This window comes from Oryzias melastigma, linkage group LG5 (assembly GCF_002922805.2).
Source record: "Oryzias melastigma strain HK-1 linkage group LG5, ASM292280v2, whole genome shotgun sequence".
Taxonomy (NCBI): Eukaryota; Metazoa; Chordata; class Actinopteri; order Beloniformes; family Adrianichthyidae; genus Oryzias; species Oryzias melastigma.
In genome coordinates this window covers 28,883,092-28,896,669 of record NC_050516.1, presented here as the reverse complement: position 1 = coordinate 28,896,669, position 13,578 = coordinate 28,883,092, and the positions used below count along the sequence as shown (strand labels likewise).

Genomic DNA, 13,578 nt, shown 5'->3' with positions numbered 1-13,578 from the left:
GTCGCGGGGGTGCCGGAGCCTATCCCGGCTACTGATGGGCGAAGGCGGGGTACACCCTGGACAGGTCGCCAGTCTGTCGCAGGGCCTCAATCACACACCCATTCACTCTCACATTCACACCTAGGGGCAATTTAGAGTCACCAATCAACCTATGAAGCATGTTTTTGGACGGTGGGAAGAAGCCGGAGTCCCCGGTGAAAACCCACGCATGCACGGGGAGAACATGCAAACTCCACACAGAAAGGTCCCAGCCGGGATTTGAACCGGGGCCTACTCGCTGTGAGGCGAGAGCGCTAACCACTTGCGCCACCGTGCAGCCCTTAAAAATATCAGTTAGCATATATATTTAGTTTATATTTAGTATATTTAGTTTTAAATTAATCTTAAGGGATACAGAATAAGTTATATCTTTAAATTCTATAGATGTTTATCTGTCTATCAAGCATCAATGTAATTAGTAGATATAACTTATTCTCTTCTCTTAGTATCTTATTTTTATCTTATATTTGCTATCAAAGCATTCTGTAGACTGTAGTGACCCCCATGCACGAAGAGACTAAAGGTACAATTATAGCTTGAGATGTCATGTTAATATTACCGTATTTTTCGGACTATAAGTCGCACCGGAGTATAAGTCGCAGGGGCCAAAAAATGCATAATGAAGAAGAAAAAACCATACATAAGTCGCACTGGAGTATAAGTCGCATTTTTTTCAAGTAATTTATTTTACAAACTGGTTGAAAAAAACGATATTACATCATCCTGGAAGGTAAGTTATAACATTCATAAGTGAATAGAAAACAGGCTGAATATGTGTCAACACATATTCACATATTAGCATCATGAAAAAAACGAAAAGGTGTAGCATTTATATAACATAACAGTTTTATTTAACTATAGCCTCAAGAACTCATCAACTTTGTATCTTTACTGTAATTAATTGCACGCAATCTCACTCCATATCACTAAATCCCTTAAATTCTTCGTCCTCTGTGTCACGTCTGAATAACTAAACTAAATAAAGTAATTGCATAGATCACCATAAGAGGGCACTCTAGACTTACGGTCCATATCTCATCTCATTAAAAATTCGTATATAAGTCGCACTGGAGTATAAGTCGCAGGGACATTCAATCTATGAAAAAAACCACGACTTATAGTCCGGAAAATAAGGTAGTTACTATGTTTTTACAGTTTTAACCCTTTCGAAATGAAAACATTTACTCAGAACAACACACCACTTTAAGAGTATTACTTTAGTTTTATTTGTGCATTGAATTCAGGGATAGTAAAAACAGAAACATTTGGTTAAAGCAGATGAAGAAAAACAAGAACAGGAATGATAAGCAAAGTCCAGTGAAACAATTATTGCATTACTCATTTAGGTTTCCAGTCAACAGCTTCTTTTTCTCCACCACTCTGACATTCATAATTGCATACAAATGTCCATACAGTCATACCCACGAAGTGAAAATAAAGAGTTGCACCCATCGGGGGTGTAAAGTGGACTCGGCAGACGTATGAGCTTTGGTCAAGTGAAAATCCTGATTCCTCTCAGCAATAAATATCTATGGGATTTTAGGAAAAAAAATTATAACAAAAAGGCTGTTAAAAACCTGTTTGCAAAGGGGAGGAATGTTAGATTTAATTGATTGTATAACTTAGAAAAATTACCTATAATCAACACCAATACTTACTGCATTGATGTATGGAAATAAGATGTTTGTGTGAATGTTTGATATCAAAATCCACTTAACCCTCAAATCTTTTAAGTGTGGTAAACAGCTGAGCTAAAGGATAATCACAATGCATCCGCTTGTAAAGACAGAGCTGGATACGACCGTCATGTCATAGCCTCCGGTCCACTCAACTCATTCTCTCAGGCACATCAGACTCTCCAGGTGTACGGCACTCCTCATTTATCGCACCACTTCACACGCACATTCGCGCTAGCGCTTTCTCACTGTCTCGGGCCCGATCACTCTCTCGCTCGTCGAAGAGGCGTTTTCTTACGATTCATTTTTCTGGGATCGTGACATGCAGCAACGGCTGGTTAGCCCAGCCAAGATGCGCACGTTGACCGCCACGCTTAAGTTAGAATCAGCCCGGAGTAGAGCCAGCGAGAGCTTCACGCATCTTGGCGCGGGCTAGAGCATATCTCTGGATGATCTGCTTGACGTGCTCCTCCTCTTCACGCTGCAGGATGAGCAGAAAGTTCTTCAGCTCTGGCATGGAGAAGGCATGCCACTGGAAGGAAAGGAATAGGAGAATTGTTAGTCCATGTAAAGCACATTTGTTAATGTCAAGACCCGGGGGCCGAATCCGGCCCTCCAGATCATTTTATTTTATTATTACTTGCCCAATGTTATCTTGTGCTCATTTCTAACTTATATAATTTTTTATATATTTTTATGGAGAGCAAAATATTGAAGTTCAAATATTTTAAAGTTTAAGTCGATTTATTCTAAAATAATATAACTACCTTTTTACTATTCATATTTATGTTAAGAAGTTAGGGTTTTAAAAATTGGTATTCTGTTAGCTGGTTAGACTATTTTGGCATTTACTAAGATGTTTTTGGTTATTTTTGAGTTTAGCTAATATTTCAGACACATGCTAGCTGTTTAAGTATTTTTTTATTCTTTAGGCAATTTAAAAGTAGCTCATTTTAAGCTACATCCTGGCTGTTTTGGCTAATTTAGTCTTTTTTTCTGGTTTTTGGGGCTATTTTGAAGTTTCGCTATTATTTCAGCTACATGTTAGCTGTTCTGGGTAACCTAATTTTTTTTAAGGTTTATTAGGCTAATTTGGCATTTAGCTAATATTTTAGCTGGCTATTGGCTTTAGCATTTTCAGCTACCAGCTTCAGCGTTTTTAGGTAAAAATTTCAGCATCTTCAGCTATTAGCACTAGCATCTTCAGTGGCCAAATTCAGGTTACAACATTCACAATAGGATTATCCAGGTAATACTATATATCTAGTTCATAATTATGTTAAAAAAGTTACAATTTAATAAATGTTTAACCTGTTCAGCTCGTGACCTAAGGTGTGTTTTGGATTTTGGCCCATTGTGCGATTGACTTTGACATTTCTGGTTTTCTCGTCTTACTTACATTGACTTCACCAGTTTCGTTCTCCTTAAGCACAAAGCTGAGGACTTTCTCACTGGGCCCAGAACACAGACGCAAACGCAGCGGGCGCTCCTCATCAGACAGCTTACGGATATAAACTGAAAGACACACCAACAAGTTTAGAACCTCACAACACTTGATGTTTGGTGTAAACAGAAAACTGGATTTATGAGCCGCACCTTGATCATGACGCTCGCTGCGCTCAAACAGGGCAAACTTGCCAGGATTGTCCACGACTGTAAACTTTTTCAGCAAAGCCTCGATAACCTCCCGGGCAGAGGTGCGTGAGCTTATGTGCAGATATTTGGAGGCGTCCTTTGGAAGGTAGAAGGAGGTACGGCGTTTCACACCACTGGCCCTCCTCCCTCCAGCCTCTTGGCTTCCTTTCTTTGGAGCTGGAACGGATACGGGTCTCGCCAGTTTGAACTGCACCTTTATGAAGCCAGTGTAGGACCCATCCTTGTTCTGTTTGAAGAGTAAACAAACAAATATTACATTTAAATAATTAAAAAAAAATTGATTACAATCCCAACTCACCATATTCATGAACAGATTGCTGTTGATCTGAGCGTTGTACTCCTTCACTTTCTGTTGGATTTCAGCACTCGTCAACTCCTGCTTTCCCCATTCGGTTTGCTCGTCCTGGAGGAAACAAACACAAAATTCACATTATTATGTTGAAAGTTTCCATTAAAAAGTGTGTGCATCGTTTCCAGAAATTTTAAAGTTCATTTGCATATTTTTACTGCACAAATCCAAAGTTTTTACATTTTTTTTCAAATATAGTTTTAAAAAAAGTGTAAAAATAAATATAGTCAGAGCCGAGAAGTTCTAAAGAACTGGTTGCCAAACTTTCAGTTAGAACTCCTCTTTCATAAAGAAGCAGTTGCATCAGATTTAACTTCCTGGCGGTGTTGCAGAGGCTACCAATGATGTCAGCTCCGTCCAATCCGGGAGTCGGACCGAAGCAAAGAAGGAGGGCTCGCAGCTGTTAGCAGCGAGCCAGGCTAACCGCTCTGGATTACATTCCTCAACTTGGTATTCATGTAAAAATAGACACCCCCACCCCCCAGACTCTCCCAAGTGGGAGAGACAAAGCTGTTCCTTGTTTTACAGACACATCCTGTAAAGTCAGCTGCCTCATTAACCACAAGCCTACAGGGGGACTTTCTTTAGTCGTGCTTAATGCAACATGGTGACCATTATCTGCACTAACAATCCAATTCTTATGCAGTGCACATTATTATTTTACACTATTTTTTATTAATGGTTAAAGTTTTTTGGGGGAAACTTAGAGTTTAGATAGAGAAGATATAGATCAATCATAAACTGACTGCTTGGCATTTTGAGTTTTCTTATAAATATCTTATAAACACTTCTGCAAAAAGACAAACATGTAGGCAGATGATGTCATGGTGTTTGTACAGTAAACACATCCGTTTCTCAGTGAAGAAATCTGATAACGCAGCAGGTTTGGGTGCAGCATGGAAAAAATGGACAAACTTAAAACATCTTCTGAGTCATCTGCGATTGAGAAATTTTGTTTTGAAGAAAAAAAAAGATGTGAATAAGGGTGGGTGTCTGGCTGGAAACCCGAGAAGCACAAATGCGTCACTGAAGAAAAAAAATTCCATGTACCAGTCAGCTTTGGTCGTAAAAACGAAAGAAACACAGATAGGAGTGGATGCTTAGATTAAGCAAAGCCCTGCAGGTTCCCACCAACTTATTTAGCCATGACTTAAGAAAAAGAGGAACAGGAGGTCCACCCATGAGCTTATTCTGCACCAGGCTGCTGAGGAGCCTTTGAGCAAAAACAAACTAATTGGAATAGTGTGCATTAGTTATCTTATGCCCAAAAATGTCTTACATAAATCAAAATTAAACATAAGACTATTAAATAAAAGGACCGTGTATGTGTGTGTGGTGGGTGGGGTGACTCCCTCCCCCACCACTTCAAGTTAGAGCCACTTCCCTTTTATACAATATGCAACACTAACATTTTATTAAGTTATAAATACTAGTTAAAGTTCACATTATCTGCTCAACTCCAGAGTTTCTCACCCGCTTGACGTTCTCGCTGACTTTAGCTTTCCGACTTTTGGGGAAGAAAGATGTCCGCGCGGTGAAAAACTGCTCCAACTCGGAGTCCGAGTCTTCCTCACTGCAGTAGCCGCTGCTGGTGGAGCTGCCCCAGGTCATTTCGAAGGACGGGGTCTTGTTGGGGCTGCTCGAGTCGCTCGCCATCGTTCAAACTCGCTTTATACCAAGTAGAAAAACTAAATGTTACAGCGACGCCGGTTTAGCTAAACGGATGATGCTATAAACCAAAGCGACAGTCAACGCTACCTTTCGCGGTAAAGATAGTTTTTCTGACCCTGAAATGTATCTGTGAGACTTTCTCGGCATCAGACAACACAAGCTCACTTTTTTTCTTCTTCCTCTCCTTCTCTCAAACTACCGGCCACGTTTCCACTATCTGCGAAACAGGATGTGTGGCTCAAACCCGCCCAGTCTGCCGCTTCCGGTCCCCACCAGGCCCCGCCCACAGCCGTTGGGCTTGTTTGGAAATACACAAAAGTCCGCGGATGGTCATGATTGGACGCTGACAGGAAGTACCACACTCTCATCCTCTTCTTCTTCATCTTTTCATGTGATGTCCACACCATCTCATTCCACGTGATTCCCATGTGTCTCAAGATGTCGACTCCATAAAATCCGAAATTGTAAAGCATACAAATTCTCATTTACATTTAGCAAAATTAAGTTATTTTTTAATTGCATCATTCTTTAAAGGCACACTACAATGTTTTACACACGTTCTTGTAGCATTTCTCTCATAATGGAGAAATAATTTAACATTAAAACTGCATTTTGGAGTATTTACTTTTTCTAATTATGTAGAATCAGAAGCAGATAAAAATCTCTGGTTTGAAAAAGCTCTGGTTTGTGATGCAGCAACTACCATGCTAAGTCCTTCCTTCTCCACTACAATTAGGAAAGATTCGCTTGCTGACAAATAGATCCATTATTGTCTTCATTTTCCTTGACTAAGCTGGAATCTGGATCAAAACTGTACAGCTGGATATCTCCAATATTGCTTTCTTAACATAAAAAATGTGTTGCAAACTTTACTTTTCAAAGACCCACTCCCATGAAAACCCTGTTTTTGGCATTTTAACACATTCTTGTGACATTTTTTTTACTGATGGAGGACATATATAAAGAAAATTAAGATTAAAATTGCATTCTAAGTATTTCAAATTGTAAAACAGGAGCAGACAAAAAAGTGCCACAAAAAAATAAAGTCCCGTTAGTTGTCACACACCTAGATGTGTGAAATATGTTCTCCGCATCTGACCCATCTCCTGGGGGAGCGGTGAGCTGCAGACACAGCCGCGCTCGGAAACCATTTGGTGGTTTAACCCCCAATCCAACTCCTTAATGCTGAGTGTCAAGCAGGAGGTACTGGGTCCCATTTTTAGAGTCTTTGGTATGACACGGCCAGGATTTGAACTCATGACCTTGCAGTCTCAGGGCGGACACTCTACCACTTACACTTACAGACATATAAATCCATGTGAGTCTTTGTTTTCCTCGTCTAAGACGGTATGTGGCTCAAATCTCTGTGACTGGATATTTTTGATACTGCTCGCCATTTTTATTGCACCGCTAATGTTAGGGTGGGGTTGTAAGGAGCTGTAAGCTAGCAGGAGAGTGTAAACAGATGGATGATGGGAACTAGAGGTGGGCTTACGCAGCTCCAACAGTCCCGTTTACAAGTTAGAGGCAAATTTCTGATGAACTCTTGCAGCGCTGCAGAAACTATGTCCTACAAAACAAAAATGTGCCTAAAAACTGCATAATTATAAATGAGACTGAAAAAGTCAGTTGGTCTGGACTGAGTCTGCTTTAATTGGTGTGGATTGAGCTCTGAACATTGGGTTGGTCTGTATTCAGACCAGTGTCTATGGAGATTTCAGTTTCGAACTAAAGCCTGTAAACAAAACCACATGACTAAAGATTTCGTCAGTCATTGGCCAGAAATGACAAGGGCGGGGCAAATCAACGAGAATAATGAAAGTCCTGCACTTAGTAATTCTTGTGGGGATAGTTCACTTATTCAAACTTTATATTTCACTGATCAATTTTGAAAGTTTGCATCAAAGTCAAGTACACTGCTACTTTGGTACGGCAAAAGGAACGGTGCAAGACGGTTACTGAGGAGTTGTCGGCTAAGAGGGCACGCTGATAAGTGTTTATAACATATAAATTGTTAAAGTATTAGTATTGTCTCCTTTGTCTAAATGTTTTACTATTTTCTCCAAACTGAGTAAAGAATAAGATAAGAACAGCATGCCGCCCCCCCCAAAATAAACAATAGCAGCAGAACCAGGAAATAGTTATAATTTAAAGTAAATCACCCACAAATGAAGCCGAGGCACGTCTCTGCTCAAGTTCACAAATCTGTTTGGTTGTGTTTGAGTTACTGTTCTAACAAACACAAAAATAGCAAATAACCCACATTAGTCATGCCAGACAGAGGTAATTACCTCACGCTTTGAGCAGGTATAAATAAATTCTGTGCTTTAGATCCTTTAGTGCTGCACAGTGCACGGTTTGAACAGTCTCACAGCAAGAACTTCCTCAAGTTGCTCTGACTTTTTCACACAATTCTTAAATAAACAATCGCATTTATTCTCACAAGGAGCAAATGTTTGTCTTTGTAAAGCATGGCAGCCTGTTCGAAGTAAAAAAAAATAAAAAAAAATCCCCTCACCTGGGGGTATTTAAAGGAAATTTTAAATTTAAAGACCCACTCCAATTAAAAAAAGTGTTTTTGTTGTTTTTAACATGTTCTTGTAGCATTTTTCTCATGATGGAGCACATATATTTAAGTATTCAAGATCAAAACGGCATTCTGAGTATTTTTTTATTCATATTGTGTTGGATCAGAAGCAGAAAAGCTTACGTTTGTGACGCAGGGAACCGTCATGGGCGTTTGGGCTAAAGACTCCCTTCTCTTACTCCATTCTGAAACATCCACTTGTAGACAAATAGATCCCTCAACATCTTCAGTTTCATCGTCTGATCAAAACTGTACGGCTGGATAAATATTGCTCACCGTTTCTTTTTTGCTATGCTAACGTTAGCTTAGATTTGTGAGGTGCTACAGGCTAGCGGGGGAATGTAAACAAAGGAATGCTGGGAAACTAGCGAGGCTAACGTCCGCTCCATCAGTCCCAACCATAACCCAAAAAAATAATTTCTCATAAGCTCCTGCTGCTCTGCAGAAAATAGGTCTTTAAAACAACACAGGCTATTTGGTTTTAGCAAAAAACTGCATCATAATTAAAAAATCACTAGGAGCAAAAAGCTGAAAAGTACAAAGAATATTACTCAGTAAATTATAATTAGGTGAAGAAAATAGTTTGCTCCCAGCAAATCAAGACTTTTTTATAATAATTCAAAGTAGATTTGAGCAATTATCCCCCTTTTCATTTCAAGTACAAGTCCTTCCTCAAATGATTTAAAAGTTTTCTGTTTGGCTTGACTGACTATTTATACTGTAGATTCAGCAATAAAGTGGCTGAAGCATAAAACAATAAAATACATATGATTGACATATGATTTTTGACATTTAATGTGTTATCTGTGTTTTATTTAACAATTATACATTTTTAGATTATTAAAAAATGAATTAAAATTGCTTATTTCTGACTGTATTGCAACATTTCAGAGAAATTAATAGGAACATTTTAACAATTTGTTGTAGCAACCTCGGATTCATTGCGTGATGAGTGTTTCCTGTCATGTTTCAGGTTCCTCCAAATAAACTGAGCTGTAAACCGGCCCGCTTCCCCTTTCAGATCAGATGCTGTTTGTTGTCACCTTTACCACTTAGTTCTGACAGAGACGTGAAAACTTTAAAGCTGTGAAACCAAATCAAATATGTAGCTTTGTTTAGTGTCACTAAATTTATTTTAAGTATTTTGATTTTAACAACTGTTGTTTTTTGATGGTTGGAGACATAATATTTATAAGTCTCGATTCTGGTAAAAAATTTAAAAAAATATATGGTGGTATCTTATTGTGAAGTGAAACTTGAAGCTTAAAGAAAAAGTACATTTGGTGAAGGTACAAAAGTAGAGGTAGCTTGAGGTCTGCTGGCTCCCTTCAATTTGAGAAGCTTGTGCTTATCTTTTATAAAAAGCTGGCATTATTTTTATTTAAAAAAGACAGATGAATGCTTGTTTTGCTCCACTTATACGTCCCAAAATATTTCAGTTACTAAGTAAAAGTAAAGACAAAATATTTCTTATGTAAAACAGATACCACCTACTTTTAAACATCTCCATAATCAGTAAATTGTACTTCCATCACCATTTTCTGATGTGATTCTTTTCAAATGTGTGTCATAACAGTAAATGTTTTAGTGACAACTTCCAGTCCTTGACCACTGCAGTGTAGAAACTTCTCCAGAAAACCCAATCAGCTGCTGCCATCGTGAACATACCACATTTGTGTCTGTCTCAATGGCGTGCTCCACCACTCCAATGTAATCCGCCGCGCTGCTGTGCTCCGAGCTGCAGTCCAGCTGAATCAGGGCGCGGCAGCGGTAGTGGCATGTGAATTTGCAGTCTGTAAAACAAAATAAATAGGTGAATTCAGACTTAATCATTAAATATTGTATGTAGACAATACAAAAGGGGCCATACCATGAAAAAACAACTTTTTGAGCTTTTAAGTGTATTATACTGTTCAATCCTCACTATAAAGAACCCCAAAGCGGTATTTTGGGGTATTTTGATCCGTTCAGTCATTTCTGAGTAATCCTCAGAGTCGTTTTGGTAACACATTATAATAAGATTCCTGAACAAGCTTTATTAACACATTAATAAACAGTAATAAGATGTTTATAGAGTGTTAGTAAGATATTTATTAGCATAATAAGCTTAATTAAGGTTTATTAACACACTTAATAAGATTCATTAACATAAATTGAGACTATAGCCCACAAAGACCATATTAATAAACTGCTTACAAACATAACAAATGTATTAACTATATTTAACAACATTATATTGAGTGTTTTTGCATCATCTAAAGAGTTACCGTCGTTTTTTTATTTCCCGACGGGAAAACACTGATGAAAATAACAAATATTTCATAAATCATTTCTTTTTTAGTGTTCCAAAGGTAATATATGATCATATATATGGATATAGTTCACTCTGGAAGGCTGATATGGCCCCTTTAAAAAGAATTATTTTGATCCACTGGCCACTTCAGTAAATACTTCAACACAATTATGTTCTTCAGCTTTTAACAAATCAACTGTCTATATAAAACAATATTCAGTCTGTTCTTTCTGTTTTTTGGTTATACTGAAATCAATTTCAATATTGTGTGAATTTCTCCTTGGGACATTGATAAAGATCTATTCTATTCTATTCTATTCTATTCACTACAGTTCACTTGTTCTAAATATTTCAAACCAGCTTTTTTTGTTTATGAAAAATAAACTTTAAAGACTCATTAAGATTGCATTTTGGGTGTTTTAATAGCATTTTTCTGATGACGGAGGACATACACAGAGAAAATTAAGATTAAAATGGCATATGTGAGTATCTTTTATTCAAATTATTGTGAATCAGGAGCAGAAAATGCCACTTGAAAAAGCGGCATAAACTCCCTGCTCCGCTGCATTCTGATAGATTGACTTGCAGACAACCTGATCCATGTATGTTTTGGGCCAAAAGTGTCATATTCATAACTTAAAGACCCCTGGGAATGATTTTAAAATAGATAAAGAGATGATTGGATTGGGACTTTAAGGTTATTTTGATTCTACATGTCAAGAACGTGTCAGACAGACAAATGTCCCACGAGGCCGACTCACTGACACACTGCAGGCTCTGCTTGTAAAGGCCCCAGATGAATTCTCCACACAGGTCACACCATGTGGGCTGAGCGTGGCTGCAGGGTTGGAAGTCGTGTCCCTCTCCTTTCTCCTCGGGGATCTGGGGGTCAGCGGCGCTGCTCAGGACCCTGATGATGCCCACTCGGCTCAGCAGCTCTGGGACCTTTCCCGGACTGATCCTTAAGGCGTTTGTCCTCTCCAGGCGGGGAGGTGAGCACGGCGACCGCGTGCCTGTCAGCTCTATCTGCTCTCTCGACCTCAGGTCACGGAGCTCAATGAACTCCCCCCAAGACATTGTGCTGCTCAGTGTCAAAGTCAGGGCTCCTCCATTGTCACTGAAAGATAAAGAGACACATCCATGTAGATGAATGAAGAAAGAAGAACTCAGATTTTGTTAGTGAGAATTTAACACTTCTGTAATTGTGTGTGAAACATGATCCTTTACTCTAAAGGTTTTTAAAGGAATGTGTACATAAACACAGAGTTCTCTAAGTTTGCTTGTTTGTGTTCTCGCGAAATTTGCAGGTATTGCTGACATTTTTTTATAATTAACCAATATATAATCTGTAAAAAACACAATATTTGATACTTGGAAAGAAACCTTGTTATGAGACATTTTTCCAGGTTTTAAGTCGGATTAACCCCGCTTTGCTACAGCTTTCCAAGCTTATCTCTAAATCAGGACAGTCAGGATTTTTTTGTCTCATTAATTAAGAACTAGGGTTTAGAAATATGGAAAAAATAATAAAAATGAGTAAAAATCTTTTTGCTCCATACTCTTTATAATGCAAAAACTTGGTTAAGACTCAAAAAACTCAACTTTTATTGCAATTTTTAATTAATTTTAACATGGTATTTAATAAATGTGGACAAATTATCTAGACTGACATTCATTGTCATTATTTAGGAAACAAAAGTTTAGATTTATGTTCTAAGAATGGGTGCTAGTTTTAGATTTTTTGAGGATTTGTCAAGATGGAACAACTTGTACTAAGATGTTCTTCTTATTTTGTCCACATTTTGTTCAAAAATGAGTAATTTCCACTTATTATGCTACTTTTTTGTCTCTGTAATTATTTTGATATTTTTACTATAAAAACTGACTTGCTGCATAGACAGATTATTTATAGTGATTTTCTTCTTTAAATTAGTTTTGGTTTCCTATTTTAGACCACTTCTACTTTCAGTGCAAGTTCAAATTAGAACAATGTCAAAATAGAATATTGAGAAAGTAAATTTGTTTCAAAGAAATCTGACGTAATTTTTGTCTGGCAAGACAAACGGTCGTATTATAAACATGTTTTAATGGCAAAATAATCTTAGTTTGAGAAAACATGTCTGTGACTATACTTTATATGAAAACTTTTGATCAACTTTAAAATGTTTTAGGATTAAAAGACAAAATCAGCATTTAGTCAAGCTGTGATGATACTATGAAATTGTGATTAGAAATTACAATAATTTAGAATTTTGGCAGTAAAACATTAAACTATATTTGCTAAATGAAAAGAATAACAGTTTAGTGGCACATATTAAAAACACTGAAAAATATATATCACTGATGTAACTTAAAACAATTGAAGTAATCTGTCACAGCTACTATTTTTACATTTAATCAATATAAAAAATTATTTAGCTTAAACTATTTTTTCAATTAACAGATTCTATGAGTTGAAGAAAACGAATTAATTTTTGTTTTAATCAAAACAAAAAAGTTGTGTTTTTAACTTTATGGAAATGTTCTTCTGCATCTAATCTAAAATATAAACTTGGTATTGATAATTATTATTTTTTTTTTTAGTTAGACAAAAACTTTACAATTACATACACTCTCTATTAACAGGATGGATTAATCTACAATAAATGAACAAATTTGTTGCAAAACCGAATCAAATCATGAAACACGTAAACGTCAAGAACCAGTTTTGCTTGTAAATGGAGGGGAAACAAGAACAAGTTCCCACGTCGGCTGAAATGAGAGGTTAAACTTACACAGAGAGTGAAAATCCGCCCCGCGGCGCGGCGGCCGCTTTGTCTCCGAGCGTCTTCCTTCCATCCGAGGAGAAAAAGTTTCCGTCAGAACATCTGCTCCTCCGCGGGCTCCGGAGGCGTGCAGCCGCCGCCGAGCTTCGGGAAATCACCGCTCATCCTCCGCAGCGCAAACACGAGGCCCGGCAGCTGACAGAGACATCAGCCCGACAGAGACTCCGTCAAACTGCGGAGGGGAGGAAGCGGAGAGTCCAGAGAAAAGAGTGAAAGATGAGACTGAGCCGCGCAGACATCCGGAATGTCTTCGTGTAGGGGGTGTTTGTTTGTGAGCGCTGAAAGTCCCCCGTTTGCTACAGAGATGCTGCAGATCTTTCTTCCACGTGGTTAAAACATGTTTGAGAAGCGTTTCCTGCCTTTGCTGGCTGTTAAAAAGAACGTAAAGAGGCTAAAGTCTGACCACAACTATGAACACATGGAGGAGAATAACCACAGGCCCCCAGCTATACAGACGAGCAACTCAATCTGCAAAGCAAAGG

General features: G+C 38.1%; 1 protein-coding gene across 3 annotated transcripts; it reads right to left on the bottom strand.

Moving 5' to 3' along the window:
- Nucleotides 1–1,241: 1,241 nt before the first annotated feature.
- Nucleotides 1,242–13,418, bottom strand: LOC112144802 (ras association domain-containing protein 1). 3 transcript variants are annotated; one of them, XM_024269587.2, is made up of 7 exons: nt 13,046–13,418; nt 11,033–11,388; nt 9,647–9,771; nt 3,670–3,774; nt 3,312–3,597; nt 3,115–3,230; nt 1,242–2,247 (listed from the first exon to the last, which is right to left on the bottom strand). In XM_024269587.2, exons 2-7 carry the CDS (start codon nt 11,346–11,348, stop codon nt 2,101–2,103), a joined length of 1,095 nt encoding a protein of 364 aa, XP_024125355.1. In that variant the 5' UTR covers nt 11,349–11,388; nt 13,046–13,418; the 3' UTR covers nt 1,242–2,100. The 3 variants fall into 3 exon arrangements, with proteins under 3 accessions (XP_024125355.1, XP_024125357.1, XP_024125356.1); XM_024269589.2 differs by lacking the exons at nt 9,647–9,771; nt 11,033–11,388; nt 13,046–13,418 and adding exons at nt 5,194–5,388; nt 5,479–5,676; XM_024269588.2 differs by lacking the exons at nt 9,647–9,771; nt 11,033–11,388; nt 13,046–13,418 and adding an exon at nt 5,194–5,675.
- Nucleotides 13,419–13,578: the final 160 nt, after the last annotated feature.